The sequence below is a fragment of the Coregonus clupeaformis genome, unplaced genomic scaffold (assembly GCF_020615455.1).
Source record: "Coregonus clupeaformis isolate EN_2021a unplaced genomic scaffold, ASM2061545v1 scaf0345, whole genome shotgun sequence".
Classification (NCBI taxonomy): Eukaryota; Metazoa; Chordata; class Actinopteri; order Salmoniformes; family Salmonidae; genus Coregonus; species Coregonus clupeaformis.
In genome coordinates, this window is record NW_025533800.1 from 248,432 (window position 1) to 276,204 (window position 27,773).

The 27,773-nt window shown below is 42.9% G+C and overlaps 1 protein-coding gene across 2 annotated transcripts in view; it reads right to left on the minus strand.

Annotated features, from left to right (window-relative positions):
- Positions 1-212: 212 nt before the first annotated feature.
- Positions 213-27,773, minus strand: part of LOC121572356 (son of sevenless homolog 1-like) — an 80,598-nt gene continuing 53,037 nt past the window's right edge. Inside the window, exons 11-23 of one of the 2 annotated variants that reach the window (XM_045214958.1) lie at positions 22,738-22,819; positions 19,369-19,491; positions 18,488-18,591; positions 18,075-18,297; positions 14,073-14,192; positions 12,550-12,712; positions 7,363-7,480; positions 6,856-7,028; positions 6,171-6,287; positions 3,959-4,229; positions 3,151-3,195; positions 2,171-2,292; positions 213-1,912 (exon numbers count right to left, since the gene is read on the minus strand). In XM_045214958.1, the coding sequence (XP_045070893.1) occupies positions 1,349-1,912; positions 2,171-2,292; positions 3,151-3,195; positions 3,959-4,229; positions 6,171-6,287; positions 6,856-7,028; positions 7,363-7,480; positions 12,550-12,712; positions 14,073-14,192; positions 18,075-18,297; positions 18,488-18,591; positions 19,369-19,491; positions 22,738-22,819 (2,225 nt within the window). In that variant the 3' untranslated portion in view covers positions 213-1,348. The remainder of the gene's footprint in view (positions 1,913-2,170; positions 2,293-3,150; positions 3,196-3,958; positions 4,230-6,170; positions 6,288-6,855; positions 7,029-7,362; positions 7,481-12,549; positions 12,713-14,072; positions 14,193-18,074; positions 18,298-18,487; positions 18,592-19,368; positions 19,492-22,737; positions 22,820-27,773) is intronic. The other variant, XM_045214959.1, reaches the window with a different exon arrangement.

The following is a 27,773-nucleotide window of genomic DNA, read 5'->3' on the forward strand; positions in this document are numbered from 1 at the left end:
TGAGGTAAACAATTAGCAACTACATTTCCATACAGCCTCTATAAGATGTCACTGATAGAGCAAGGTCTCCTGTACATAACCCGATCAGCTTCAGTCATGTCAGACCAGTGACCACTTCGAGGAAGGAAGGAATCATTCCAAAAATATTTAACAGGGCCTTTGATTCAGGGCGGTAGTCAGCTCTTCACTAGTTTCATAGTGGACTTACAGAGTAGAGTGGTAGAAACACTTTTATTCCCTTGTTTAAAGAAGTAAATCGTAATTTTCTTTACATACTCATTGGCAGAAATGAATCAGAACATAAAAGTACTAACACGAACATAAGAACAATCACTTCTTGTGTTTCTTGAATGCTTGAAAAGTACCTCTTTGGTGTGGATGGGTACCTTAAATCAGGGTTTCCCAAACTCGGTCCTGGGCCCCCCACAGTTTGGTTTTCGCCCTATCACTACACATCTTATTCAAATAACCAACTCATCATTAAGATTGGATTATTTGAATCAGCTGTGTAGTGCTAGGGCAAAAACCAAAACGTGCACCCAGGACCGAGTTTGGGAAACCCAGCCTTAAATCACGGTACTCTGGTCGATCTACTGGCACAAAGAAAACGCTCGCATCGGATTGAGTCTCTACACAAAGCCTTAAACACCATTTAACAACATGATTTCCCAAATCCCTTTTTCGATCTGAGTGAGGTGGATTGAACGGCAGACATTTGTTATGGAGTTGAATGGGTTTGCAACACTGTGATAGCTTGAGTCCTCTCTGGTCAATATGGGCCACATTAGTAGATTGTTTAGCCCATACACAGTGAGTTAAAACACTATTAAGTTTGTGGATTTCTCCTGGAGTCTGTTCAAACTGGTCTACAGTCCTTATCTTCCCGTCATCCAGCGTGCATTGGACTTGTATGGTCCTGGTTCATCATGGTTCAAGCTTTATGTGCATGGGTAGGCTACCGAGCTCATAGACAAGTAATGCTGCAATCGATTCACTTTTAAAAAATTACCAAGCAAAATAAACATTGGACGATGACAAACGACATACTGTACATACACAACAAAACAAACAAACAAACAGTAAGATATCCCCCGAAAGGGTTTTTATAGGGAATCTCCAATGGTCTGCACTTGAATGAAAAAGGACAATCATCTTTCGTTTAAGTATTATTTTTTTTTATATAAGGGCACATTATTATTTTTTCCAGGTAGCTAAGAACCTACACTGGCATTGTCTTTTTCTTCTTCTCAAAGTCAACATCACAATTCATTTTGTTTTTGTTCAAGTCTAAAGTTTTTAGTGTTCGCTCATTTCCCCCCACCCCCCAAAATCACATACACAAGTCTTTTTAAGAGGGGTTGGCGTTCTCCAGCAGGGGCGGGCCGTCCCGATGCACTAGGGATGGGTGTGACACCGACTCCCTTTTGTACGTTTTGGGGGGGAGCTTGGGGATGACTTGAGCGGTGGCGCTGCTGGTGCTCTGGCGGGGGGGCACAGGGGGGCCAGATGCACCCCCCGGAGAGAGGAGGGCTGAGTCACCGTAGCAGTCTGGGCCGCCGGGCCCCAGCAGTGGCAAGGGCGGGGAGGGCAGGTGCTTGCGCGGCCCCAGCGAGGGCGACGGCGGGGTGAGCGGGCCGAACGGCGAGGGGGGGAAGAAGGTCTGGCTCAGCGTGGGTTCGCCGCTGCGGACGCGGCCCTGCGGGGGTGGCTGCAGGTGCAGGGGGCTGTTGGAGCTGGAGAAGACGTCCGGCGTTCTCACGGGCTCCCGCGGCGGCAGGGTGGGTGGGCTGTCAGGCGGCTCCGACACGGAGGTGCGCTCGGTCGAGAGCGAGTAGCGCGGCGAGTAGACCTTGGTGGTGGTGGGCTGCCGCGGGGGGATGGCGGGGGGGCTGTCCAAGTGCTTTGACATCATCTGGAATGTGAGAGACGTGCAGGTGGAAAAGGAGGAAGAAGGAGAAGCAAAAACGTTATCAATAGTGAGGGAGTATGACTCGACAAACTCTCGGAAATGTCATCTAAATCTCCAGAAATGACTGACAGTGGAACTTAGCTGTGTTTCATTGGATATTTAGCATTCCACATCTACACTCTTGAATCAATCAATCAATCAATCGAGAATTATCATAATGGTACAGTACAGTATCAGAAAAACAGGTGAAAATAGAGTCACCTTCGAAGGGGAAGATTCAGTGGGGGCGGATTCGGGGCGTCTACGAGGGGGCACAGGTGGGGGGACGGTGGCGTCTTCAGTGCTCCTGTGGAGACTCACCATGGAGGAAACCGAGGAGGACCCTGGATTAGAAGGAAATGAGGTTAACTCAAACTAAGCCTTACAAGAAGACAGTAATCACACATATTTAACCCTAATTCCCCAAATCCATCCCATACAGGACTCTACAACTCAGGGATTTTGCCTGGCACTTGACTGTTTCCTAGGTCTTAATCAAACACTGATTTCAAAGGATGAGAATATCTGCAGACATTCAGGCCCACGAAGAATGGAGTAAAAACAAGCATTGAAAACTTGGAAAATGAAAAAATAGAGAAAGAGGATGATTAAATGGATGGGTAATAGACACTCTCCTTTCTGGACGGGTATACACAAAGACACCACTAAAGTATTATGTTCGAGGAAGCAATCACGTTGACCCACTTCAATAATGCCTTTTACTACGGTTTCTACTACATACAACTACTACTAACTATATACCACAGAGTGATGTTGTACAAGGATGCTTAGAGCAAAACCTCACAGTGACAATGAATTCAGGACAGGAGAACAGGAGGGGGTGACACTGATCTAAGGCCAGTTTAGCTGGCCAGTATACTGGTTAGGGTCAGGATTCAGAGTGGGGTAACCTGATCCTAGATCTGTATCTGTGGGCAACGTCTACTTGGAGCTACGAAACACACACAGATGACAGAGAGTTTTTTTGCCATGGAGACGGACAGGCGCAACGGTGGGCGGAGATGGGAGCAATGAGGTGGATGTCAGTTGCATGCGGGTAGGGAGAGGCAAGTTAGGCTTGGGAGGGTCAGAATGAGTGAGAGGCGGGGGGGCGGGTTGATGTAGTAGCTTGGATGGGGTGTGGGTGGAGGGGTGGTGAGGGGACACTGACAACAGGAAGGCTTTGAGAGGGTCATACTAACGTGGGCCGTGTGGTAAGGAGACCGGGGCAAAGATGCTGTCGCAGTCTGGACGGAGGGAGAGGCCGGAGGAGAGAAGAGAAGAAGAGAGAGAGAGAAAAGGCCCTGAGAGGAGGAGAGACTGAGGCGGATGGACCAGTGTCATTTCGGGCCACCCTACCTATCACCCATTAACCCCTTTACGTGTTCACTGTTCACAATTCTGAAAGGACAGCGGGTGTCATCACCTCCCCACACACACCTTGTTATAACGGAGTTCTGAAAATGGGAAAGTTACTGATATAATGCGAGTTACAGGGTAATGTAGAATGGGTTAGTTCAGAGTTAGTATCTTCAGGGCAAGTGGTTGTGTTGTGTTGTATTCCGTTGGCTGTGAACCATATGCAGTACATAAAATCGGAATACTAGCATTATCCATGTCGCCGTCAAACATTTCACAGCGATAACACTCAATTGCACTCCGACTGGTCTTGCATGTATTGTTCCTTCCTCCCTTCCTTGGAGTAATCACTGATCTGACATGACTGGATCGGTGAAAGCTAAGAAGTGGAACACTTTGCATTAAACCTACCTAATCACTTATCATCTTAGATCAGTGATTACTCCAAGGAGGGGAGGAAGGAAGCATTTTGACAGTTTTTAAAACAGGGCCATTTTCTTTAGGTGCTCCCTTAAATTCAAAATCTCAAACTGTGTTTAACAAACTCTCAAACACTTCCTCTATAAGCTCTGAGTGCTCTCCTCCCAACCTCCCCTCCCTCCCCCGCAATCCCCACCCAACCCGCTCCCCCGTCCGGCTCGGACCACCTACTTGAGTGGAAGGGGCTGGAGGGGCCCTGGGGCGAGTCGAACACACTGCCAATGTCAGTGGAGCTGGAGGCAGCCGAGGCCGGCGGCGGCGTGAGGGGCGTGCGCGGCGAGTTGGGCGCCGAGGCGGCGCTCTCCATCTCGCTGTCAGGGATGCGGCTGTAGCTGATCTTGCGCGGCTCATTCTGCAGTGGCGTCGGATGGCGCATGGTGCCCGGGCGCACCGAGGACGGTCGCACGCCGGGCGACTTGAGCGGGCAGTTGTACTTCTTGGGCTGGAAAGAGAAAGGGAGAGAGGGGGGGAGAGAGGTGAAGGAGGGGTCAGGGCAACACTTCTACAATGTTTATCAGGGCTACTCAACTACAGACCCTCAGCCTTCAAGTACTGCTGATTCTTTTCTATCTGGTAGCTTATTGATCAATTAAATGTCAGAGATTGGGGGAACTATCTGGTTAGTGAGTTACCTACAGGTAACTGCCAAAATAAACAAACATAAAGTGTCTTAATAGGGTGTGGGGCCACCAAAAGCAGTCAGAACAGCTTCAATATGCCTTGGCATAGATTCTGCAAGTGCTTAGAACTCTATTGGAGGGATGTGACACCATTCATCCATGAGAAATTCCATAATTTGGTATTTTGTTGATGGTGGTGGAAAATGCTGTCTCAGGTGCCGTTCCAGAATCTCTCATAAGTGTTCAATTGGGTTGAGATCTGGTGACTGACACACACACACACCCTTTAAACGCTCTATGCACCTTTGAGACCCTTCTTTCAAAGTCACAGATCTCTTCTTCTAGCCATGATAGCCAAAATAATGGGCAACTGGGCATTTTTATACATGACCCTAAGCATGATGGGATGTTAATTGCTTAATTAGCTCAGGAACACCTGTGTGGAAGCACATCCTTTCAATATACTTTGTATCGCTCATTTCCTCAAGTGTTTCCTTCATTTTGGCAGTTCCCTGTAATTGTTATAGGTATCAATTCTGCTGACAAATGTTCCGTCTTTTTTCTACCTTAATAGCAGGGGCGTTGCGTCCATATAGGACGCTCGTACGCCGCCCCACCTGGCAGCAATGAGATAAAAATGGATTTACAAAAAAATTAATATAATTATAAAATATTGTAATAATATCAAGTTTATGTGTATATAAATAGCTGCATTTAGATTATAAAATTGAAAAAGTGCCGTAAATCGGCAGCGTAGTTCCAGCATTTTTCAGAGCGCTTCTCAAGCAGCCTCATTCAATGCAATTCAAAGTAATGCTTATACCCCCTGCGGTTAGCATATGATTTTAGCCGCTCTTATTGAACCTATCCAGAGCCCCTTGGTTTGCATTTCTAACTCTGAACATCAGATGGCGATGCTCTACAAAACGCTGCACTGTTGTCAGGTAGGAAGTGAGCGCAGACACAGAAGATGACACTGTCAAACAGCTGTTCCAGCAAAGCTCAAACGAGCCATGATGTTAGCTAAAACTAAACTACTACAAGTTTTTGTCTGTTATTGTATTCCCACACGCTTGTAAGTCTAGCAAATAAGTTGAACATTTGCAGAAGCCTACTTATTCCAATTGGAAATGTGGACTTAAGTAAGCCTTATTTGTCAGCTACTTATTGACAGTTTGCAAAGTGTTGACAACAGCCCCACCTTTTGGTACACATGTGGTACATATGTGCTTGTCTAGTCTATGCCATTATGTGTGTCTGAGTTATATTTTTCTTGTGGATTTCTATTATTGCATCAGTCAGTGTGTGTGCACATGTATTGTGTGTGTTTGAGTTAGCTTTGTATCTTCTTGGGTAAAGAGAACCAGGTGTGTTGGAAATGTCATGAGACATCACATGCTTAAGAGTATACATGGAGCCACACATGCTTTTGCGTGGCTCACTGTGGTCCAGTGTCGCTCAGTTGGTAGAGTATGGCGCTTGCAACGTCAGGGTTGTGGGTTCGATTCCCACGGGGAGCCAGTACGAAAAAGTATGAAAATGTATGAACTCACTACTGTAACTCACTCTGGATAAGAGAGTCGGCTAAATTATGAAAATATACAAAAATTAATAATGGACAAATAGTACTTTTCATCTTAACTCATGAAGTTCCAATGTCATTCTAACAAAGGTTTGAAATACAACAACTAATCAAGCTGCATAAGGAGTCCGAGAGAGGATAATCATGTGAACCGTAAGCAGGAGAGGAACAAGACACTTACAAATCGAGGCAACGACCGGGCATTCCGAGGCTCGATCTCCAGCGACTTGTTGAACAGATAGTCTGCAAACTCCTTCTCTGCCTTGTCCTCCATTGGATTGAGGTTTTCAAAGAACTTCTGTGTTACACAAAGGAGAGAAAGGGGGAGTCGTCAGAAAGACATATACATTGTTGTCCTAATGATGATAGACAAGGGTGTGGGTGATTGGGGACAATTGGATAAACAACCAAATAGTACATGTCGGGAGCTTAGTGGCAGGAACTCTCTACCAAGTGGTGAATCCTAACTTCTATTCGTCGAATTTTCACTTAGTCATGCATTGATGTCAATGAGACTACAGTTGAAGCTAGGAAGCACCACTAAATGTATATCTAATCAAAAACTAAGAGGTTGCTATGACTTGGCAAACTGTCAACTGTACATGGTAATTGTAGAGATTAAATCGTGAAAGGAAACAAGCCAAATTATGTTTCATATTACTTATTTTACTTCCTTGTGTTACTCATATTTACACCCATTCATATTCCACGTAACTAAATGGTATTTGTGAAAGGTCGATGGGTCGGACCATGCTGCAAAGCCGGAAGTATGACGATTTCTCCACAAATGTTGACTATGCAGGCTGGCCATATACTGGGAACCAACTTCAATTGAACGTGCGACATCACTGTTTTTCGCTCCTCACCCGGATATCGCTCTCCACCCGTAAGCAGTAGGGCTGGTTCTGGTACTGCTGGATCTCCCCGGTGATCTCGGCCACTTTCCGTCGCTTGCTGAAGTTGATCAGCTCCTTGCCATGCCTCTTCAAGAAGTCAGGGTTGCCTTCCTCAGTCTTCAGGATGTTCGTCAAGTAGATCCCTGAGGAGAGAGAAAGAGAGAGAGAAAAGACGTAATGATGTCCGTGGACTGGCACCGGTCCGTGGAATGTTGCTGGCCGGTCCCTGAGATGGTTAACCAACACTAGTTTTAATGTAAGTGGTCCTCCAAGGAGGGAAAAACCCTAGCTTAGGATAGCATAGGATAGGATAGGATCAACTTTAATGTTCCCGAGGGGGAACTTGTCTTAGACACACAGTACTGCTGTATACAAAAGAAAAACTATACATTACTTGTGAGTCCCTGACACAAAAGGGACCATAGCTTCCTGGTCCCTGGTATCAAAAAGGTTGAGAAACACTGCTCTAGAACATACCAAAGAAGGGGACACAGGGGGGGTTGATGGAGCGTAGTTTTGCCAGGTACTTCTTGTAGTGGTCCTCGCTCAGTTCGTGGGCCTCCTCCAGTATCTTCCGCTGTCGGCTTGGAATTTGCTAGAGAGGGGGCGAAAGTTCACAGTCAAAACAAGTGTATATATTTCGTCCTACAGATGGTCTAAGGCACTGCATCGCAGTGCTAGCTGTGCCACTAGAGATCCTGGTTCGAATCCAAGCTCTGTCGTAGCCGGCCGTGACCGGGAGACCCATGGGGCGGCGCACAATTGGCCCAGCGTCATCCAGGGTAGCGGAGGGAATGGTCGGCAGGGATGTAGCTCAGTTGGTAGAGCATGGCGTTTGTTAACCTTTTAGAGTGTGCTCCTAATCTCAGCTCGTTACCTGTATAAAAGACACCTGGGAGCCAGAAATCTTTCTGATTGAGAGGGGGTCAAATACTTATTTCCCTCATTAAAATGCAAATCAATTTATAACATTTTTGACATGCGTTTTTCTGGATTTTTGTTGTTATTCTGTCTCTCACTGTTCAAATAAACCTACCACTGTTCAAATAAACCTACCATTAAAATGATAGACTGATCATTTCTTTGTCAGTGGGCAAACGTACAAAATCAGCAGGGGATCAAATACTTTTTTCCCTCACTCTATCTCTTAATCCCCTAAACAGGTTTTGCTTAGATTCAGAAAATGGTTGTTAGGGAGGTGTCCGAAAGGGAGAGCAAGCATTACTAGACCTTGTAAAACATAAGAGATGATATCAACTAGCACTCATATGTTAACATGTTAAGTAGAAACACTTATATTGTTTATTTCAAGTAGAAACATTTAAATAGTCACTGTTTGAATAAGTAATGTTTTAAAAATATAACCTTGATGCAAGAATTGGGCCTTATATCTAAACATGTTGATTTTTATGTTAGTCACTGCATATCCATGTATTCATATATTCGTCAATATATATATTTGCAGTGTTTGTGTGTAATGATGTGGGACTTATTTAAGTCCCAAAGGGGGGATATGTTGGGAATTTTTGGTTAACTACTCTGTCTCACTTAAGGGCAGACAACATGACAAACCAACTATATGAATTATGCATGTTGTAGAATGAAACACCTAAATGCCTTATAGGCTTATGGATTAAGAACCAATTAAAGGGTTAAAACAGAGTCATGATGAAAAGGCTCTATAGGTATTTTTCCATTACATATATTATAATATGCTTGAACATGGTAGAGACATTTCTTTAGTGCAAATGCTGTGCTTCTGAGAAAGGATGGTTCCCTCTAGCTCCCTGCAGCTGGTCTGGGTGTGTAGTCAAGGACATGGGATGGAGATAAACTTCAGGAACAGATCAGACCTGTATAGACCTATATCGTTTCTCGTTGCTTCACTATAACCCGGTCACACGATTAAAACAAAGAGCCTCAGAAGGACCACAGGGTTTTCAGTTCATCCTGTCTTGAACTATCTTCCAAGGGTGCAGCTGTGTGGAGATAGGAGTAGCAATGGAACTAGTGTTATCACTTGTCTGTGCTTATGAGCTGACACACATAGCCACGCACATTGTCACAAGGAAAAACCATAGTGGCTCAAGGTCCAGGGAGGATGGCTGTTGGGACAGGCTTAAATGTATGTGGTTGAGAATGGGTTATGGACATGACATGTTTAAACCATGTTTAAGTATTAATTGATATGTTTTATAATGTGTTATGAAATGATAAGGGTAAAACAGAATGAACATGATTGATACTTTGTACTCCAGATGCATGCCTGGATAGTGAATATAGTCAATACAGAGTGTGATTGTTCTTTAACGTACATATGTATATAATCTTTTGAGTCACGCCACCAATATAATGAGATAAACCAATTTGTAAGTCGCTCTGGATAAGAGCGTCTGCTAAATGACTTAAATGTAAATGTAAATGTAAGATAAGAGACAGGGGCCCCATTTAGAGAAACGCACGTAGCCCTTGTAAAGAGAGAACATGTGACAATGGAAGATGTTATTCATTCAAATAGAGAGGAGTAACTATGTATGTCTGTATAAAAGGAGAGCTCCGAGTCAGGGCAGGCAGTCAGCTCGGCTTTGTTGCGAATTTTTGAGAGATACTTTTGAGTTAAATATTTCTACCACAATAGACACACAGGATTTAGACACTTACAGCAGCAAGGGATCATCAGGTACCTGGGTGTTCTGTGTTTCTCACCAAACAAAATGTTTAGCCTGTTTTAAGAGCATTTTAATAGTCTATACATGTGTTATGATTGATTCCTAATGAAAGTTGAAATATGTATACTGTATACCCTTTATCTGTTTACACTAACGGTTTTACCATCTGTTAAATAGTGTGCAGTGTGTGTATTGACAGTGTTACTCTGTGTGTGTGTGTGTTGATACTCCTGTGTGTTTCAGATGTCTGCAGCTATGAGGGGAGTTGTTCTTCTCTTTCTACTTTCTCTCTGGGCTGGAGACCAGGTGGATGCTCAGATCAGTGTTGCAAATTTAACTCAACTGATTAAAGAGATGAAAGAGTGAGTGCTTCTCTGTTTCGTTGTAATCATATAGTCTCTGTTTTATTACCACACTTCTTATTACCCAAAGAAACCCTTACATTAATATACTATAGGGAATTGTCCCCAATCTCTACAAGTAAGGTCAACCAAAGTATGTGCTTTGTGTTCTGTCCCCTCCTCTGTCTCTCGTTTTCTGCTGTTATTCAGGTTCGGACTGCCAAATGGTCAGTATGCCATGGCTGTCAGGCTCACCCAACAGCAGTGCGACAACGGAGAGTTTAATGTCGGTGTTGAACCACAGGTGGTCCGGGATGCACTTACTGCCGGCCAAATCTACATAGGGGACAACATCATCGCAGCAGCACCGTCTAAACTCTACCACGCAGAGTATCGTCTCCTGGATCTTACTACCAATGACCCGTTCTACCCCATATCACACCTGACAGATAAAAACAATGACTGTATAATCTTCTTTACCAAATTATCTCCCTGCCTGGAGTCCTGTATGAATGAAAAAGGATACCACAATATTATCACTGGCCTTAAAAGGGCCTTTCCTACTAGAGATCAAAACTATAAGGCCTTTGTGTTCGAGAAAGTCTGGCAACCTATGTGGGGTAAGGCGATAACCAATCCCCCAAGGCAAGACGTACTATACTCCTTCGGTACAATAGATAGAATAATCCCCCTATATCGCTGTGTACGAGGCAATTGTTATTATTGCAATGGGGTGAACGCAGGTCAATGTATGGAGGGCTACGATGGCTGAGTTCTTTCCTTCAGGTCCAGCTGAGCCAATGAAGCATCTGGCCTCCTGTATCTGTAGTGCAAAGAGAGGACTGTCAACCTCCCTCTCCCTTCGTCCCTCTCTCTGTCTCTCACGGTCTCTCTTTGCCCTTTCCTCAGTATGTCTGACCCTCCTTGGGAGAATCTCAATTGGTTTTGCTCGACTCCTCGCGTCCTCTCCTCCGTCCTGTTCTCGCCTCCTTTTGAAAAAGGTCAAAGGTAATCAAGGAGAGGAGGTGAGGAAAGGAAACCTGGAAACAAATGTGTTTCACTAGCACGTCATCAGGCAAATTACATGTGTTAAGTGGTAAAAAATACATTTAGCTGGTTGCACTAGACATGTTATAGAGGGATAAGTAGTGTATTGTTTTTAAATGTGGGCATGCTTTTCTCTGAGAAAACAATAGCTGATTCAAAGGGGTGTGGCAGATTTTAAAACACTTTCGCAGTAGCCGCCGGGAGGATACATCTGTGCTCAGGCTATCGAGGAGAGGAGGAATCTCCTCCGAATTGATACTATCCTACATATGGCGACCACGTTTTGGTTTCCGGGTCAGGGGAGTGAAAGGAGAGGATGGACTTTTCCCAATTGAGAAATCCCCTTCCCTATCCTTCTTTCTCTCTATCCTTCCCTGCCTCTCCTTCTCTTTCTCCCCCTCTACAGTTCCACAGTTCAATAAACTACACTATTACAGGACCATCTCTCTCTTCATTCCTGTGCTGTATTGTAAATGGGGATGTAGTGGTAAGAAAGGTAGAGAAGAGAATATGTCATGAGGATGTGATGTCATACACAGGCAGCGTAACAATGTTCTGGGAATAAAATACGAATATCACAATGTATAACAAGTTTGTGAAAATGATGTACTGGCTAAACAATGAGACAAGAATAACCCAATCTTAGCATATTTAAACAAGGTTATGACATTCATGACAGTAACCCAAAGAGATGGTAACACGTGCTTGTAACTGTGTATTATGGCATAGTACTTGTGGTCCTCTATAGCTCAGCTGGTAGAGCACGGCGCTTGTAACGCCAAGGTAGTGGGTTCGATCCCCGGGACCACCCATACACAAACATGTATGCACGCATGACTGTAAGTCGTTTGGATAAAAGCGTCTGCTAAATGGCATATTATTATTGGGTTAACATTAAACAGTATGTAACCATATCCTATACCGTATTTATATCAATGCAAGTTCATCAGAACAATAAGATGCATTGAAATACTTTAAGCTACAGTATGACTGCAGTTGAGGCCTATCATTGTGGGGCACTATGTTATACTTTATTGGCTGTGACATCACATAAAACACATCTTCTCTGTGTCAAGTGCCCATTCCAAATCGACCCCAACATCTGTGAAGTTGTAGAGCTCTGGAGGACTACTTAGTTAAAACACAATGTAATATTGTAGCTCAATGTGTGAGGATGAGATTCCCTTATGTATTGTTGGTAGGGGTGGACGGTATCCAGATTTTCATATCGTCATACCATCCTTCTCTCATATTGGTATATACGGTATTACCGGCTTGGTACACAAGGTTGTGCCAAAAACCCCCGCAAAAAAACGCCATTGGGCGTCTATTACCAGAATGCTAACAACATTTGCACAAGTAACAACGAATTTCAATGGTGGCTGATCGATAAATATGCTAATGAGCAAAAAGTGTAGATACTACCTCAGCGTAGATACTTACTAATTACAATACTCATCAACTAGGCACTTATTTGGTACCACATGATTAAATCTTCATTGGATTCATGCACTGCCAGATAGTACCAAGAAAGTGTTATCACACTATTTCCTAACAACAACACCACCAAAGGATCTTGCAGAAATAACCCCTCCGGCCTTCCTCACCTCGAAGGTGTGGTCTAGCCGGTAGATAGGGGAGGAGTTCATGGCGCTGACCACCTCGAGCACGCCGTTGAAGTTGTTGAGCTCCTGGAACACCTGCAGGATCTCGATGATACGCGCCACAACTGCCGCCCGCTCTTCCAGATTCTCCGTCTCTACGATACACCTGGTGGAGAAGGTAGTACATTGAAAACAAATGCTATTTAAATCCAGGGGCCAGGGTTGTGTTCAACAGGGAGGGACTACCTGGATTTGTCCAACAAGAAACACACATTTTTGTTTTGAATTGCAAAAACGTTTTCTGCTGCATGCCCTTATTAACATGACTCAGGTCTGCATAGTTCGATCAATAACTTCCACAGCTGGTGGATGACAAAGTGGAAGGTAAGTGGGGGAAAGAAAATACGTATTGGTATAATGTGTTAATTAGTAACATCATAATGACCTGTTCGTCCTCATTTGGTAACATGGTGAGCTATTAAGTGAGTGTAAGGATACATTTCACACAACCAATTCAGTGGCCCCTGAAAACTAATCAGGAAGTCTCTGGAGATATCAAGCCTGGTGTGATATCGCATGGAAAATCAGACAGGGATTAGCAGCTCATACACAAAGAACAGTCCCAAATGTTTGTTTCCTTTTCCCCTTGAGAGTCAACATGGGGAGGATAGGTGTAATCGCAGCCTTGTTTAGGTTTAAATTCTGCCACCTACATAAAGCATTCATAACACCTGTATGCAGGGCGAGCCAGGCCCAGCCAATCAGAATGAGTTTTCCCCCACAAAAGGGCGTTATTACAGACAGAAATACTCCTCAGTTTCATCAGCTGTCCGGGTGGCTGGTCTCAGACGATCCCACAGGTGAAGAAGCCGGATGTGGAGGTCCTGGGCTGGCGTGGTTACACATGGTCTGCGGTTGTGAGGCCGGTTGGACGTACTGCCAAATTCTCTAAAACGACGTTGGCTTATGCTCGAGAAATGAACATTAAATTCTCTGGCAACAGCTCTGGTGGACATTGCTGCAGTGAGCACGCCATTTGCATGCTCCCTCAAAACTTGAGGCATCTGTGGCATTGTGTTGTGGAACAAAACTGCACATTTTAGAGTGGCCTTTTATTGTCCCCAGCACAAGGTGCACCTGTGTAATGAACATGCTGTTTAATCAGCTTCTTGATATGCCACACCTGTCAGGTGGATGGATTATCTTGGCAGAAATGCTCCCTAACAGGGATGTAAACTCATTTGTGCACAACATTTGAGAGAAATAAGCTTTTTGTGCGTATGGAACATTTCTGGGATCTTTTATTTCAGCTCATGAAACATGGGACCAACACTTTACATGTTGTGTTTATATTTTTGTTCAGTATACATTGAGCTACATAACAGCTACATAATATACTGATATCATGCCATAAATTCATCATAGCAAATGTTTTGTCAACACTGCAAGTGTAAGGAGTATCATGGTCTCGTTTCACATGAGGACCGCTTCTTTGTGCTGCCAAAACACAAAATGGGCACTCTTACTTTTCGAACCACAACGTGAGGTTGGTGGTGTGGCGGATCATGCGCAGAAGGTTGGGCGAGTTCAGCTCCTTGTCCTCCTTCGTCCACACGCTGCCCACCAGCTCTGACGGCTGCACCGCCCTGTAGATAGAGGTCAGAGAGAGGTCAATAATGCAGAGGTCAGTGGCTTTGACGCTTCAAGTAGACGCTCCAAACCAAAGATCTAGGAGGAGATTACTATTTACCCAAACTATTATATGCCATTACCCAAAGCAACTTACAAAAAATGTATTCAGTCACTATACTGTATGTTTATGTGATCCCAGCAGGAATTGAAGCCACAACTTTAGTGTTGCTAGCACCATGTGTTCACCATGTGAGCCACAGAGGACCACCATTATTAGTTATTTGACCCAAAAAATCTGACCTTGTGTCAGTGGTTAGGTGGAAACTTCTACCGACTCCTGTCTTGGCAGCTAAGGGAGCTTTCTGTGCCAGCATTGCGGTAAGATTTTAAGACTATACCGGCGACCATTTTGGGGCCACAAGGCCGGTGTATTGTGATCTCGTCGTAGGAAAGGGAGTAGGGTGAAATTATTAATGTTTTTATTTTAACTTTATTTTAACAGGTAGTCTTGCACTGAGACCAAGGGTCTCATTTCCAGGTGAGAACTGTGTACACAATACACAAAGATACAATATACACATTTAAAACTACACATGCATAAATACATGTTAATATTTTAAAAAATACACAAAAAGCAAATACACAATCATAAACAAGTTACATTGCTCAGCTACTAGGTTTTCAATCAACACCCTGAACTGCCCGAGCGGCACAAGAACATCCAATTTTAATGAGATCTGCAAATTGTTCCAGCAGTGGGGCGCATTAAAACTAAAAGCGGATTTATCTAATTCGGTGGAGACCCGAGGAACCTCAAGAGTTTACCAACCCTGTGAATGTGTTTTGTAACTCATGTTTTTATACTTCAACAAAGTGAAGTAAGTCAGAAGCTTGTGTAGTAGAGCTTTGTAAACAAAGACAGAGTAATGAAGTGACCTACGGGACATTAATGAGGACCAGCTCCTTCATGGACATTTCAATTGATTTTCTTACAGTATATCAATTGAGTTACCCCTAGATGCTGATCCTAGGTCAGTTTTGAATTTTCCCCAGTAATGGTTACGGTTAGAATTGGGAGAGGGGAAGCTGATCCTAGATCTGCACCTGTGGGAAACTTTACCCCGGAGCGTGGGAAAGAAGCGAGGGGATAACCTTGGGTATGGCCCAACCTAGCTGTTCCCACAGGCCCAGTGACGTCAGAGGGGAAGTGTGTCCCCTCTTTGGTGCTGCACGTTTGTGTTTGTGTATGTATGTGTGTGTGTGTGTGTGTGTGTGTGTGTGTGTGTGTGTGTGTGTGTATATATATATATGTGAGGAAAATTGTGTCCTCTATTGTACTAAACGACTAATCTGACAAAATGGGAAAACATCGAAACACATTCAGACAAGAGGTGGATCCAAAGTGAAGACTACATCAAGTGTGACAAATCATGAACTCAATTGTATTCACTGGAAAAAATGTCAACCACTTAGCCATAAGAATATCAATTGAAATGTCCATGAAGGAGTATCTTTCAATGTAAGTGAACGCTTAGGAGGATTTGGGTGCAACTGCAAAGTTATGAATCCTGAAAGAATATCCCAAACTACAGTTGGTAGTTTTTACAGTCCTATTACCACTGATAACTTTCTAATTACTTGAAATTATGTAACAATAACAATAAAAAAAATAATTACCAGGTATTTAAGGGACTAAATATAGTGGTACACCTCCACCCTTCATTCCCCACCTGGTATGAAGTGAACAAATAAAGCACGTGACCCTTTCAGGAGCTAGGCGTATGTCGCACCTCACTACTTCACAGGAGAGGCATTTGAACGTATTTTTTTTTTCTAAATGCGTTTTGGGGCAGAAATACCTTCTGGACATGTGAACTTTCATGTGCCTTAATAACAAACTTGTATTCCATCTGTAAATACAAATACAATTGTTAAATTACAAGCCTAGTTGGTTTAGCCACGGAAAAAGACAGGAACCTTCCCGCTAGCCATGCTTGGCTGAGATAATGGTTGGACTGGACATGCCGGGAGATGAGTTTGGATTGGTCTGCCATGTAGCATGCTTTTGTCTATAACGTGAGCTGCTAAGTATGTGTGGATAATCCTTTCTACCGCGTCTTTTTTGAAAGATATAACGTTAGCCATCGACAATTACAAAAGTTTTGCTACTTTTCTCAACAACATTGATGCCCTGAATTTAGCAGGCGCTATTGACGGATCAGTTGGAAAAAGTTGTGATGGGCTACTTTCTGCACACGCCACGGTCAGTGTGAACCAGAATGACTTGACAACTTTAGCCAAACAAGATGTAGCTACTAACAAAACTGAGTTAAATGGTTCCAGTCTGCTGTGAAGCGTTCATCCATGTATACAGGTAAGAGTGTAGTTACATTTTCAGATATTATACGTTTCTAATTTAGTCAGAAAGTCATTTTCATTGCAAGTTAAAACGTACTGTTAGCTTGCTAGCGAACGTTAGCTTGCTGGCTCACTAGCTAATGTTACGTGTATGATCTGTGTAATAATATTATTCGAATAAGAATCCATTTGCATTGCTAGTTACAGCCTAATGTTAGCTAGCTAGCTAACATTGGACCTAGTTGGTTAGCTTTAGCTATCTGCAGATTCATACTACAGCTATGACAATCAGTTTGTATTGGTGGTATTAGTATGAGTTGGGATTATGCCGGTTCATTGTTTAGCTAGCTAGCTACATGTCTCAACAAAAAAACTCCACTTTGCCAGATGATTACATGACCCATTAAGTTAGCCAGGTGTGTCTGGGGGTGATTATGGCCATCTATTGTATTTCATGAACATGACAAAAGTGACCCATCCACTTAGCTAGATGTGGCTGGGGGTTGGTTATAGTATTTATTTCACATGACCCATCAATTTAGACAAGTATGTCTGGGTATATACACACTGTATATATATTTTCTGTTGTATTTTTGACTTTATGTTTTGTTTACCCCATATGTAACTCTGTGTTGTTGTTTTGATCGCACTGCTTTGCTTTATCTTGGCCAGGTCGCAGTTGTAAATGAGAACATGTTCTCAACTGGCTTACCTGGTTAAATAAAGGTGAAATAAATAAAATAAATGAGTAAGCATCATCTAATAATTATACATTATTTACACAATCATTTTATTTGGACACTTTTCTATTTTTGATATTGCTACTATGCAAATAACCATTTCACTGTACCGTTTACACCTTCTGTATCCTGTGCATGTGACAAATAAACTTAGATTTTATTTGATACAGTGTGTGTTTACCAGAGATGGTAATGTGAAGAACAACATGACCTGCACCAAAGTCAGATAGGCCAAGGAATAGATAGTGTATATTTACCTTGAGTTTTTCCTTATCGTAGGCTACTACTTTCACCACTTTTAGTCTTGAAATCCTTGGTTGTTTACTACACTACTCACTCTGTTTAGCACATGGCCTCATGTGAATCCTTAAAGAGATGGGTGTGGCTAAGGCTTAAGAGGGTGTGAACGATGATGAATGGGTGTAGACAAAGAAGAGCTCTCCAGTAGGTGTACCAAAACATTCAAGGGCCATTTTCTCAAAAGTGGGGTTACAAGTTTATCAACTTCCAAAGCAGATTTACTTTCTCATTGTTCCTCAACTGGAGTGTATGACATAAAATGTTCTAGCTCCGAGTCTGTACTTTTATCCAATGTAAAAGACAACATTTCAAATTTTGCTAAATACGACCAAATCCAGGTGGTGGGTCACATTTTTGCTCTAGCACAGCACTTATACAGCTGATTCAAGTAATCATCAAGCTAGTGATAAAATGAGGTGCTTCAGTACTGGACTGGAACAAAAAGAACTGGAGTTAAGAAACACTGCCGTGGATGGCCATACGGTACTGTAGGCCTACCTGTAGAAGTCGGACTCGAGCAGTGTGAGCTGCCGGGCGATCTCAATGGGGTGGAGGGTCATGAGGTCAAACTGGTCTGTCTGGCCCGGCTTGCTGAGGTGCCACTCGATGGGCGGCGGCGAGCTCTCGAAGGTGATGTTGTGGCTGGGCCCGTTGGCCTGCGCCTGCTTCTTCCTCTGGATGATCTTGGTGATGGACTCCACCCACTTCTTCATAGCCTTGCCTGGGAGAGGTCACAGATAGGGAGATCGTCACTCAGAGAAGAGAGAAGAGGAGAGAGAAGAGAGAGGAGAAAAAAAGAGAACAAGAAATTAGAAGAAAATAGAATAGAAAAGAGGATAAGAGAAGAATGAAGAGAGGTTATGCAACGAGAGGAGAAGAGAAAGTCCTTGCCCCGATTTATCCACACATACCTCGCACCAATGCAATGAACTCCTCCAGACGCTTGAGTAACTGGCAGTCCCGCTCAAAGTCATAGAAGTGGTGCTCCACCCAGTGGCGGCATACATTCAGTACTCTGCAGGAAGAAAGAGTAGGTTGAAACCAGGTAGATACCAGTTACAGACCAGCAAGAGACCGCTAACTACAAATCATGACCTAAAAACTCAATAAATCTGACCCTGGATCAGCAACTTAAACCAACTCCTAAGAGACTGGGAGAGAGATGAGTTGACTGATAAGAGACCAGAGAGCCACAGATTAATGGAGAACTACAAAGAGTGCATGCTGGAAAAATATATGGCAAATAGAAATCAAAACTAGATGGTCTTCAGAGATAGATGGGAAGAGTTGAGGGAAGCTGAAGGCGGGGACTAAAAACAAACAAAAAAATAACTTATGTAAAATATACTGTCAGTGAAATGTATGTAGTATGTATAACCTGAAGTGGAAGCCTAAGTATTGCTGTCCATTAGTTTATTCCAATTAGGGGAGGGGTCGTAGGGTTAGGGGAAAATAATAAAGAAGGAAAATATATATTAAAAATAATATATATCTGGGGGATAAAAAAAATAAAAATAAAGAGTGAATGCTTTTGTTTCAGCCCAGCACTGAAACAAAAGTTTGAAACCTTTCTCTGCTCAACAGGACAGACTACCCTCCATGTGGCATCACATGTATCACAAGAAAACCAGCATGTTCTGTTGACCCCTAGGTCATGTTCATTAGGCACCAAAATGAAAGAAAACAGACAGGGGCTACCTCGACTTGTCCAATAAGAACTTTTTTGTTGTCAAATGTTTTCTGTTTCAGTCCCTAATGAACACAACCTCTGGAATTAGGTGTGGAGAGGTACCTGAGTTGGACTGGCTGGACAAACTCCTTGCGGAATCGTTTGAGTTCGGCGCTGAGCGGTTGGTCTCCGTTCTCTATGGCCATCTGGTCCGCTTCTGTGGGCTTCGGCTCGGGAATTTCAAACCTGGAAGGTTCCGTAAAACAAAATCACAACTGAGAAGACACAGCAGTGTGGAATCTGGGATACACCTTTAACCAGACAGTAGATGGTGATTGCTATACACTAGATAGTAACAATAAAGATTGATATAATTCGAAATGTTTGAACACCTGAGATATGTTTCTACTAGGGCTGACTCCATTTAGTCGACTGGTCGATTGTTTGGTCGATAGGCTGTCGGTCGGCCAATAATCTTTGAGTGGAGCAGTCGCAAATAAATATATATATATATATTTTTTCATGGCATACAAGACATTTGTCAGATTCGCGCACGTCTCAGTGGAATAAGCCATTGCGTAGGCCGCAGGGATGGCATGGTCCAAGAAGAAGGGGAGTGTGGCTAAGATGCACAAGGCACGTCTCTCTCCCACCATTTCGTGTGCAATTCCCCCTTACATAAATCACCTGTAGAGTAGTACATTTACCGTTAATTCTCAATTTCTAATCTACAACGTTTATTTGGTTATGGTAATTTCTGTTAATGCATTCAATATATTGTTATTACAATCGTTTACCGTTCTCATTGAGTGGACACATTGTTTGCAGAGTTCACAACTTATCCTACACTTGTGAGAAACAAGTTTTGGTTTATTTCATTCCATTTACGAGTTTTGTCAATGTATTAATTGTCTTTTGTTTGGAGCGCTCCTGTCAATGTTGAGTAAGGACACGCACCTGATTACGAATACAGAAGTAGGCATATGCTACCTGGCCAGCGCACAAATGTAGGTCTATAAATGTGTCCATTTGGGGCTGTCTGATAGTATTTCTGATTGTCTTAACTCACCACCACTAATGGTTTGAGCTTCTCAAAGTAATTTATTCTTCACCTCAAGCAGCGAGTAAAGGTCGGTTTTTTATTGAGAATGACAATAGTTCCTTAATTGAAAAATATTTCCAGCTCTCTCCCTTTTGATAACCACTCGGCATGAAAGGGAAAAATGTAATGCTCTGATCCAGTGCAAACCAGAGCATATGAGCGGAGTGGAGCGGTGAGAATCTCAGCTCCTCGCTCACGGAGCTGTTCACCCCTCCGCTCCCCCCGCTCAAAGCCACATCAGGCCAGTCCGCTCATTATCGCTCAGCGCTCAACGCAGTTTGCATCGCGCTCCACTCAAATCGCCCCCCGCTCACTCCAAAAAAGGAACAAAATCTGCATGTATTTCACTTTTAGCTTAAACCACAGCCTTACTTTATCTCCCCGAATTAGTTGCATACAGACTCATCTCGGATTATCCATTCTGTCTTGAAACAGGGATCTAACACTGACGCTAAAATGAGATGTTAATCAGTATAGTATATTCCATAGCGAATTGACACGTTGTTTGCCAATGTTTCTGCAAAAGCAGCGATGCCCATTGGAAGTGCAGCGTGAGTGTAATCGGTGAGCAGGGATTTGATTTCTGTGACAGCAGGGAGGATCATCCCCAGGTTCCCCTTCTGCATTTTGTCTGTGAGATCTGCTAGTGGTGTCAGCACACTGACAAGGTGCGTCAGCTGCCGTACTTGATTCAGGGTGATGTTAGCAACATTAGACTTGAGTTTGTTTTGCCATAACGGGTCTTTTTGGAACAACCGGATGAACGACTGAATCATCCGCAGCTGGCTGCTCCATCGAATGGCGCAGGCATTTGTGGGGCGGACACCTAATTGGTCGGTTTCCTCTGTGCTCTTGCGTACACTTTTCACCAGGTGCCCGACTTTCACTAACAGCCTATTAATGTTGTCGTGCTCGTTAAAGGCGTTTTTGATCGCCAGCTGAAGCATGTGAATGGGGCATCTCAGATGTAAATTTGACAAAGTAAAGTACTGATTTATCATAGTTTCTTGGGGGGTGTAGCCCGGGTTGAGCTGCGCTGGCGAAGTGTTGCATCCCTTCGCGTTCTCCTTTACTCAGCGGTTCATAGTCCATGAAAATCATTTCAAAAAATGCTACATCCAGCTCTCTTTTTCTCTCCCTTGTTATGGTTGGGCCTTTGCGTGCAGTGAATAAACTTTTGAATTCCTCAACCCTTTTCTCTTGTTGCTGCTGCTGCTCCTCTCACTCTATAAAATACAAATTCATGGACGACACAAATTAAATTAAACAGATGGATTCTGGGTCAGGCTTGAGCATGCTTCAGACTCGTGGTGTGAGCGAGCGAAATTGGAGCGGGACATAGGGCGACGCTTCGTCCTTTTAAAAATGCCGCTCTGCGCTCTGTTCAAAATCCGTCCGCTCACGCTCCACGCTCGCTCCCGCTCCACTCCGCTCATATGCTCTGGTGCAAACGTCATAAGATACCTGATTACTTCTTATCCCTTGCACAAATAGCCTACAGCTGTGTCTGTCTGTCCCGAGCTCACTGGCACGGGAAACTCTGAGGGCCCAGAATATTTTATACAATGTTGCAAGTTCGCTAGCGCGAGCTTCGGGCCGGATCCAGTTGATAGTTGATACAATGTTTCAGGTTCGTTTGCAGACAGGCCATGCGTAGCCAATGTGATTTATAGGATATTTATGTTTAAATCAGGATATTTTCTACCTGCAGGCTGCAATGTTTTTATTTGTTGGCTTTATGTAGGCTATTTTTACATAGTTGGCAATGGTAATAGAAGTTACTTTTATATTTGTATTATTTTCATTTAGATAGAATTTAGATGAACCACATGACAATGATTTTGAGATACGAAAACTTTATTATAAATGAAATAAAACTGTTCCATGAAAATGTGCATATGAAAATCATAACTGGCACGCAGAACGGTAGAACTGGTAAGATAAATTGGCACTCCAAATGGAAAAAGTTGCCGATCTCTGGCTCCCTCGAGTCATTTGTGTGTATTTAATCTAACAGTGTGCTTAAAGCATCAGACAAGCTACATATAGTTGATTTTATTAAAACACATAGGGTGTGTCTTTATATGGAAAAATACACATTTAAAATTTTTGAAAGAACAGATGGTCGAAAGAACAGATGACTCTCGGTCGACTAAGATTTATTTTAGTCGGGGACAGCCCTAGTCTCTATAAATGTATATGTGAATATATTGTATATGATAAATACATCTCTGTCTTTGTTCTGACAAAGGTCAGAGTCAAACGAGCACGGACAAATATCTTGTCAATGTATCCGATTTTGAAAAATATGATACAATAGACACAAAAGCGGTTCTTCATAGAATAATAACAGTGGAGGCCAAATCCTAGAATGGCATCAACATTCTCACCTCTCAACAAGAAGACCCAACAGCTCCTGAGGTTTGCAGAAGGACCTGTAGGTTGTTAGAAATGTTCGGACGAAATTTGGATCTGCAAGAAGGAAAAACAAGGGGATTGTCAGCCATTTTGTTAATCATTCCCTGCAGTGTGCAAGTATCTATTTTTCTTTCATGACTTTGAGGTGATCATGTTACACTTGTATGAAATTCGCAACTGTTTGCCAGCTAGATATCTTGTAACCATTAAGTTAACAGTCTAAGATGTGCTAACCAGTGTCATGTTTATTAAGGCACCAAACCGGAAGAAAACGGACTGAAACAGGGAGGACAACTCGACTTGTCCAATAAGAAACATTTCAAACATTCCCTAGTGAACATGACCCAGGTCTGTGTGTATATTAGGAGTGCTAATACTGTGGTTATGCGGGTCTTGGAGCTACAGAAAGGGCTAGATCTTATACAGTCAGAACAGCACCGTTAGTTAGTGGTTCACATGATGGATCTGTCCAAGCTCTTTCACCGAGGGCCGGCCGGGGTTGGGGGGCAGGGAACAATAGCCGCCTCAGTGTGGATTTACAAACAATCGGCCTGGAACCATTTCAGCCAGGAAACAGACGCTGCTCTGACGCACGCAGTTGCCACTACACCACACACACATACACAAGCTTAAAAATAGATCATCCGTCTGCCCTCCCCACCACCGACATACACACTACAGTGTTTCTCCTAGACTTTGACCACAAATACCAGTATAGGTCAACAACATTATTTGGGTATGAGTTAACAGAATATTAACTTATAAAAGTTAGTTAACTGGGCAGTTACTTTAAAGCTGATTTCCTGCAATTCTACACATTTTGCCATGGCTTATGTTGTGTTCTTATGCTATCTGAGTGACTCAAACATAACAAAATTAATGGGGCCCAATGCAATTACATTTTTGAAATGTTATATTCTCCCTGACAGTTTAGTTTTTATTCTGGTGACAAAATGTGGAAAAAGTAAAGGGGCCGCCCGGCCAAACTGAGCAATGGTGGGAGAAGGGCCTTGGTCAGGGAGGTGACAGAGAACCCGATGGTCACTGACAGAGCTCCAGAGTTCCTCTGTGGAGATGGGAGAACCTTCCAGAAGGACAACCATCTCTGCAGCACTCCACCAATCAGGCCTTTATCGTAGAGGGCCAGACGGAAGCCACTCCTCAATAAAAGGCACATGACAGCCCGCTTGGAGTTTGCCAAAAGGTACCTAAAGGACTCTCAGACCATGAGAAACAAGATTCTTTGGTCTGATGAAACCAAGATTTAACAATTTGGCCTGAATGTCAAGCGGCAGGGACTGGGAGACTAGTCAGGATCAAGGGAAAGATGAACAAAGCAAAGTACAGAGAGATCCTTGATGAAAACCTGCTCTAGAGCACTCAGGACCTCAGACTGGGGTGAAGGTTCACCTTCCAACAGGACAACGACCCTAAGCACACAGCCAAGACAATGCAGGAGTGGCTTCGGGACAAGTCTCTGAATGTCCTTGAGTGGCCCAGCCAGAGCCCAGTCTATTTGCACTGCCCCCCCACCCCATCCTTTTACGCTGCTGCTACTCTGATAATTATTTATGCATAGTCACTTTAACTCTACCCACATGTACATATTACTTCAACTACCTCAACTAGCCGGTGCCCCCGCACATTGACTCTGCACCGGTACCCCCCCTGTATATATAGCCTCCCTACTGTTATTTTATTTTACTTCTGCTCTTTTTTTCTCAACACTTTTTTTGTTGTTGTTTTATTTTTACTTTTTTGTTAAAAATAAATGCACTGTTGGTTAAGGGCTGTAAGTAAGCATTTCACTGTAATGTCTGCACCTGTTGTATTCGGCGCATGTGGCCAATAAAATTTGATTTGATTTGAACTGAAAATAGCTGTGCAGCGACACTCCCCATCCAACATAATAATAATAATAATAATAATAATATGCCATTTAGCAGAAGCTTTTATCCAAAGCGACTTACAGTCATGCGTGCATACATTTTTTTTTTTTGTGTATGGGTGGTCCCGGGGATCGAACCCACTACCTTGGCGTTACAAGCGCCGTGCTCTACCAGCTGAGCTACAGAGGAACATGACATAGCTTGAGAGGATCTGCAGAGAAGAATGGGAGAAACTCCCCAAATACAGGTGTGCTAAGCTTGTAGCGTCATACCCAAGAAGACTTGAAGCTGAATCGCTGCCAAAGGTGCTTTAACAAAGTACTGAGTAAAGGGTCTGAATACTTACGTTAATGTGATATCATTTTTATTAATTTTTTATACATTTGCAAACATTTCTAAAAACCTGTTTTTGCTTTGTCATTATGGGGTTTTGTGTGTAGATTGAAGAGGGAAAAAAACAATTTAATCAATTTTAAAATAAGGCTGTAACGTAACAGCATTTGGAAAAAGTCAAGGGGTCTGAATACTTTCCGAATGCATTGTATTATATATCATTTGAAAGGTAATTTCATGACCTTTCAGAACCACTTGTCAAACAAAGTTTAAAATGTATCAGGGTTTCCTTTTTAATGGCTTATACTGGTCATTTTGATATGTACCCTAGAGGTCAATGGTCAAAGTTCTGTTGACCTGAACATTCTGAAAATGTGCCTGATGGATAGCTGTGAATCTCTAAGGTTTCCAATGATATAAGATTAAAGGGTACAAGTGAGCAATAACTTGTTGTATACTGACATTGTTTGTCATAGGGTATAATCCCTATGGGAAAATAGATGAGACGGAGGGATGAACAATAACACGCAGAAAGCTACCATTACTGCTCTGCTATCACACATTTTCTAAATCTAGGGACATAGACCTTCAAAATAAATCACTATGAGACATCGTCGTCCCAAGTGAGCCCGACTGACCCCCCTGGCTCATGGACTATATGGATTCTTGATTATAATTTATGGCAAAAGAGAAGCATAGTTCCATGCAAATCATAACGCAGATAGTCAGGACAGAGAGATAAGAGAGAACGTGCGTGTTGTCCCTCCCCTGCTGTCTGCTGGGTGGGAGTGGGGTGTGTGTCCAGGCATGAGGTGCATCGTACAGGAAGCACCTTTTTCCCCTTTTTCAAATTACCCTGGCCACACAGACACACTTTTCCTCAAAAGGCTTGTTTCCCTTGGCTTATTTGAAATCAGTGGTGCACAGACTGTTGGAAAATAGTGGGCTATATTTACACCCTACTCTTTATTCGGGGGAGGAAGTTTACACAGGGGTGTGAGCTGGACAGTCCACCCATAAGAGGAATGTTCTCTCCTGGCTCTATATTGTGCTGCAATAACCTTGGACCAGTGTTTTTCAACTCCTTCAGTATTCCCCAACAGCACACATGTTTGGTGTAGCCCAGGACAAGCACACCTGAATCAACTAGTCAACTAATCATCAAGCCCTTGGGTGAGTTGAATCAGGTGTGCTTCAACCAAAATGTGTACAGTTTGGGGGTAATCATGGACCACAGTTGAGAAATACTGCTCTAGACTTCCAGAGACAAACGAGATAAAACCCAAACCTGTGTGTAAGAGTTCAGAAAGGCTTCCGTGCTAAACAAAGGAAAACTTGTATGTTTAAGAAGATTTTACACAACACCTGTATGATTACATGACATTGAATAACAATGCATAGAAACAGACCAAATTTAGAAGCGCTTGGCTTAAATGTTTTGCTCCCCGGATTACCAGAGCCCACATCCACTTGGACTTTGAGCGATTGAATTTACTGATTTATTTCCCCAAAACGGCATCATTACTTTTAATTAATGAAGAGCTTATTGGTCCAATCGCGGCCTTGTATCTGGTTAGGTACAACGGCACCCGTCAGTAGAGAAGAATACACACCAATGGTCTAACAACTGCTATGTGTGCTGGGTCATTCAGCCTTTCTAAAGAGTGATTCCTCACGAAACCCAGACAAAGAAACCATGATTTTTTACATTTTCACAAAATGTAATCCATAGAATAGTCCTTCTGTTGAAGGATTGTTGACATATATTTGACATTTGTATCTAAAAGCATAATTGAGTAATAATTAATCAAAGTTGGCATATTTCGGACATTTTGGCCTTATCCAGGCCTCCTTTAAGACTCCATAGTGTTCCATCTGTAGGTGCTACAAAGCAAACATCGGTGTCATATGAAGTTTTATTGCTTGCTCTGTAATATGAGTAGTATTTTGATTTCAATCACCTTTTTACATTAATTTATGAATATTGACCAATAAACACAAATATTGATTTGGTATTTAAAAAATATATATTGTTGAACATAATATAGCCTACTCTACGGGCATATCAAAGTTACAGAGGGGATCTCTGCTATTCTTAGAGTTATGATCCAATTTGTAGGCATTACCAACAGTGAATGTGAAAATGGATTCAAAATGGTCGCCCTCTGCTGGTGATTTGCAAGATATGCAATGATACAAGTAAAAGGAGGGCTGTGATTGGTTACATTGCCTACTATGCCAATTTCTCCGTATAAAATGGGCCATAACTTTACAACTAGCAGAGATTCCAATCTGGAACTTTGAGATGCCCGTGGAGCCTATTATGTTCAACAATGTATATTTAAAAAAATGGGCAAATCAAAAGTGGCATATTTTCAATATTCATGTTTATCTTTCGATATTCAAAAGTTTGGACACACCTACTCATTCAAGGGTTTTTCTTTACTTTTACTATTTTCTACATTGTAGAATAATAGTGAAGACATCAAAACTATGAAATAACACATATGGAATCATGTAGTAACAGAAAAAGGGTTAAACAGATCAAATAGCCAAACGCTGTCTTGATGACAGCTTTGCACACTCTTGGCATTCTCTCAACCAGCTTCACCTGGAATGCTTTTCCAACAGTCTTGAAGGAGTTCCCACATATGCTTAGCACTTGTTGGCTGCTTTTCCTTCACTCTGCCGTCCGACTCATCCCAAACCATCTCAATTGGGTTGAGGTCGGGTGATTGTGGAGGCCAGGTCATCTGATGCAGCACTCCATCACGCTCCTTCTTGGT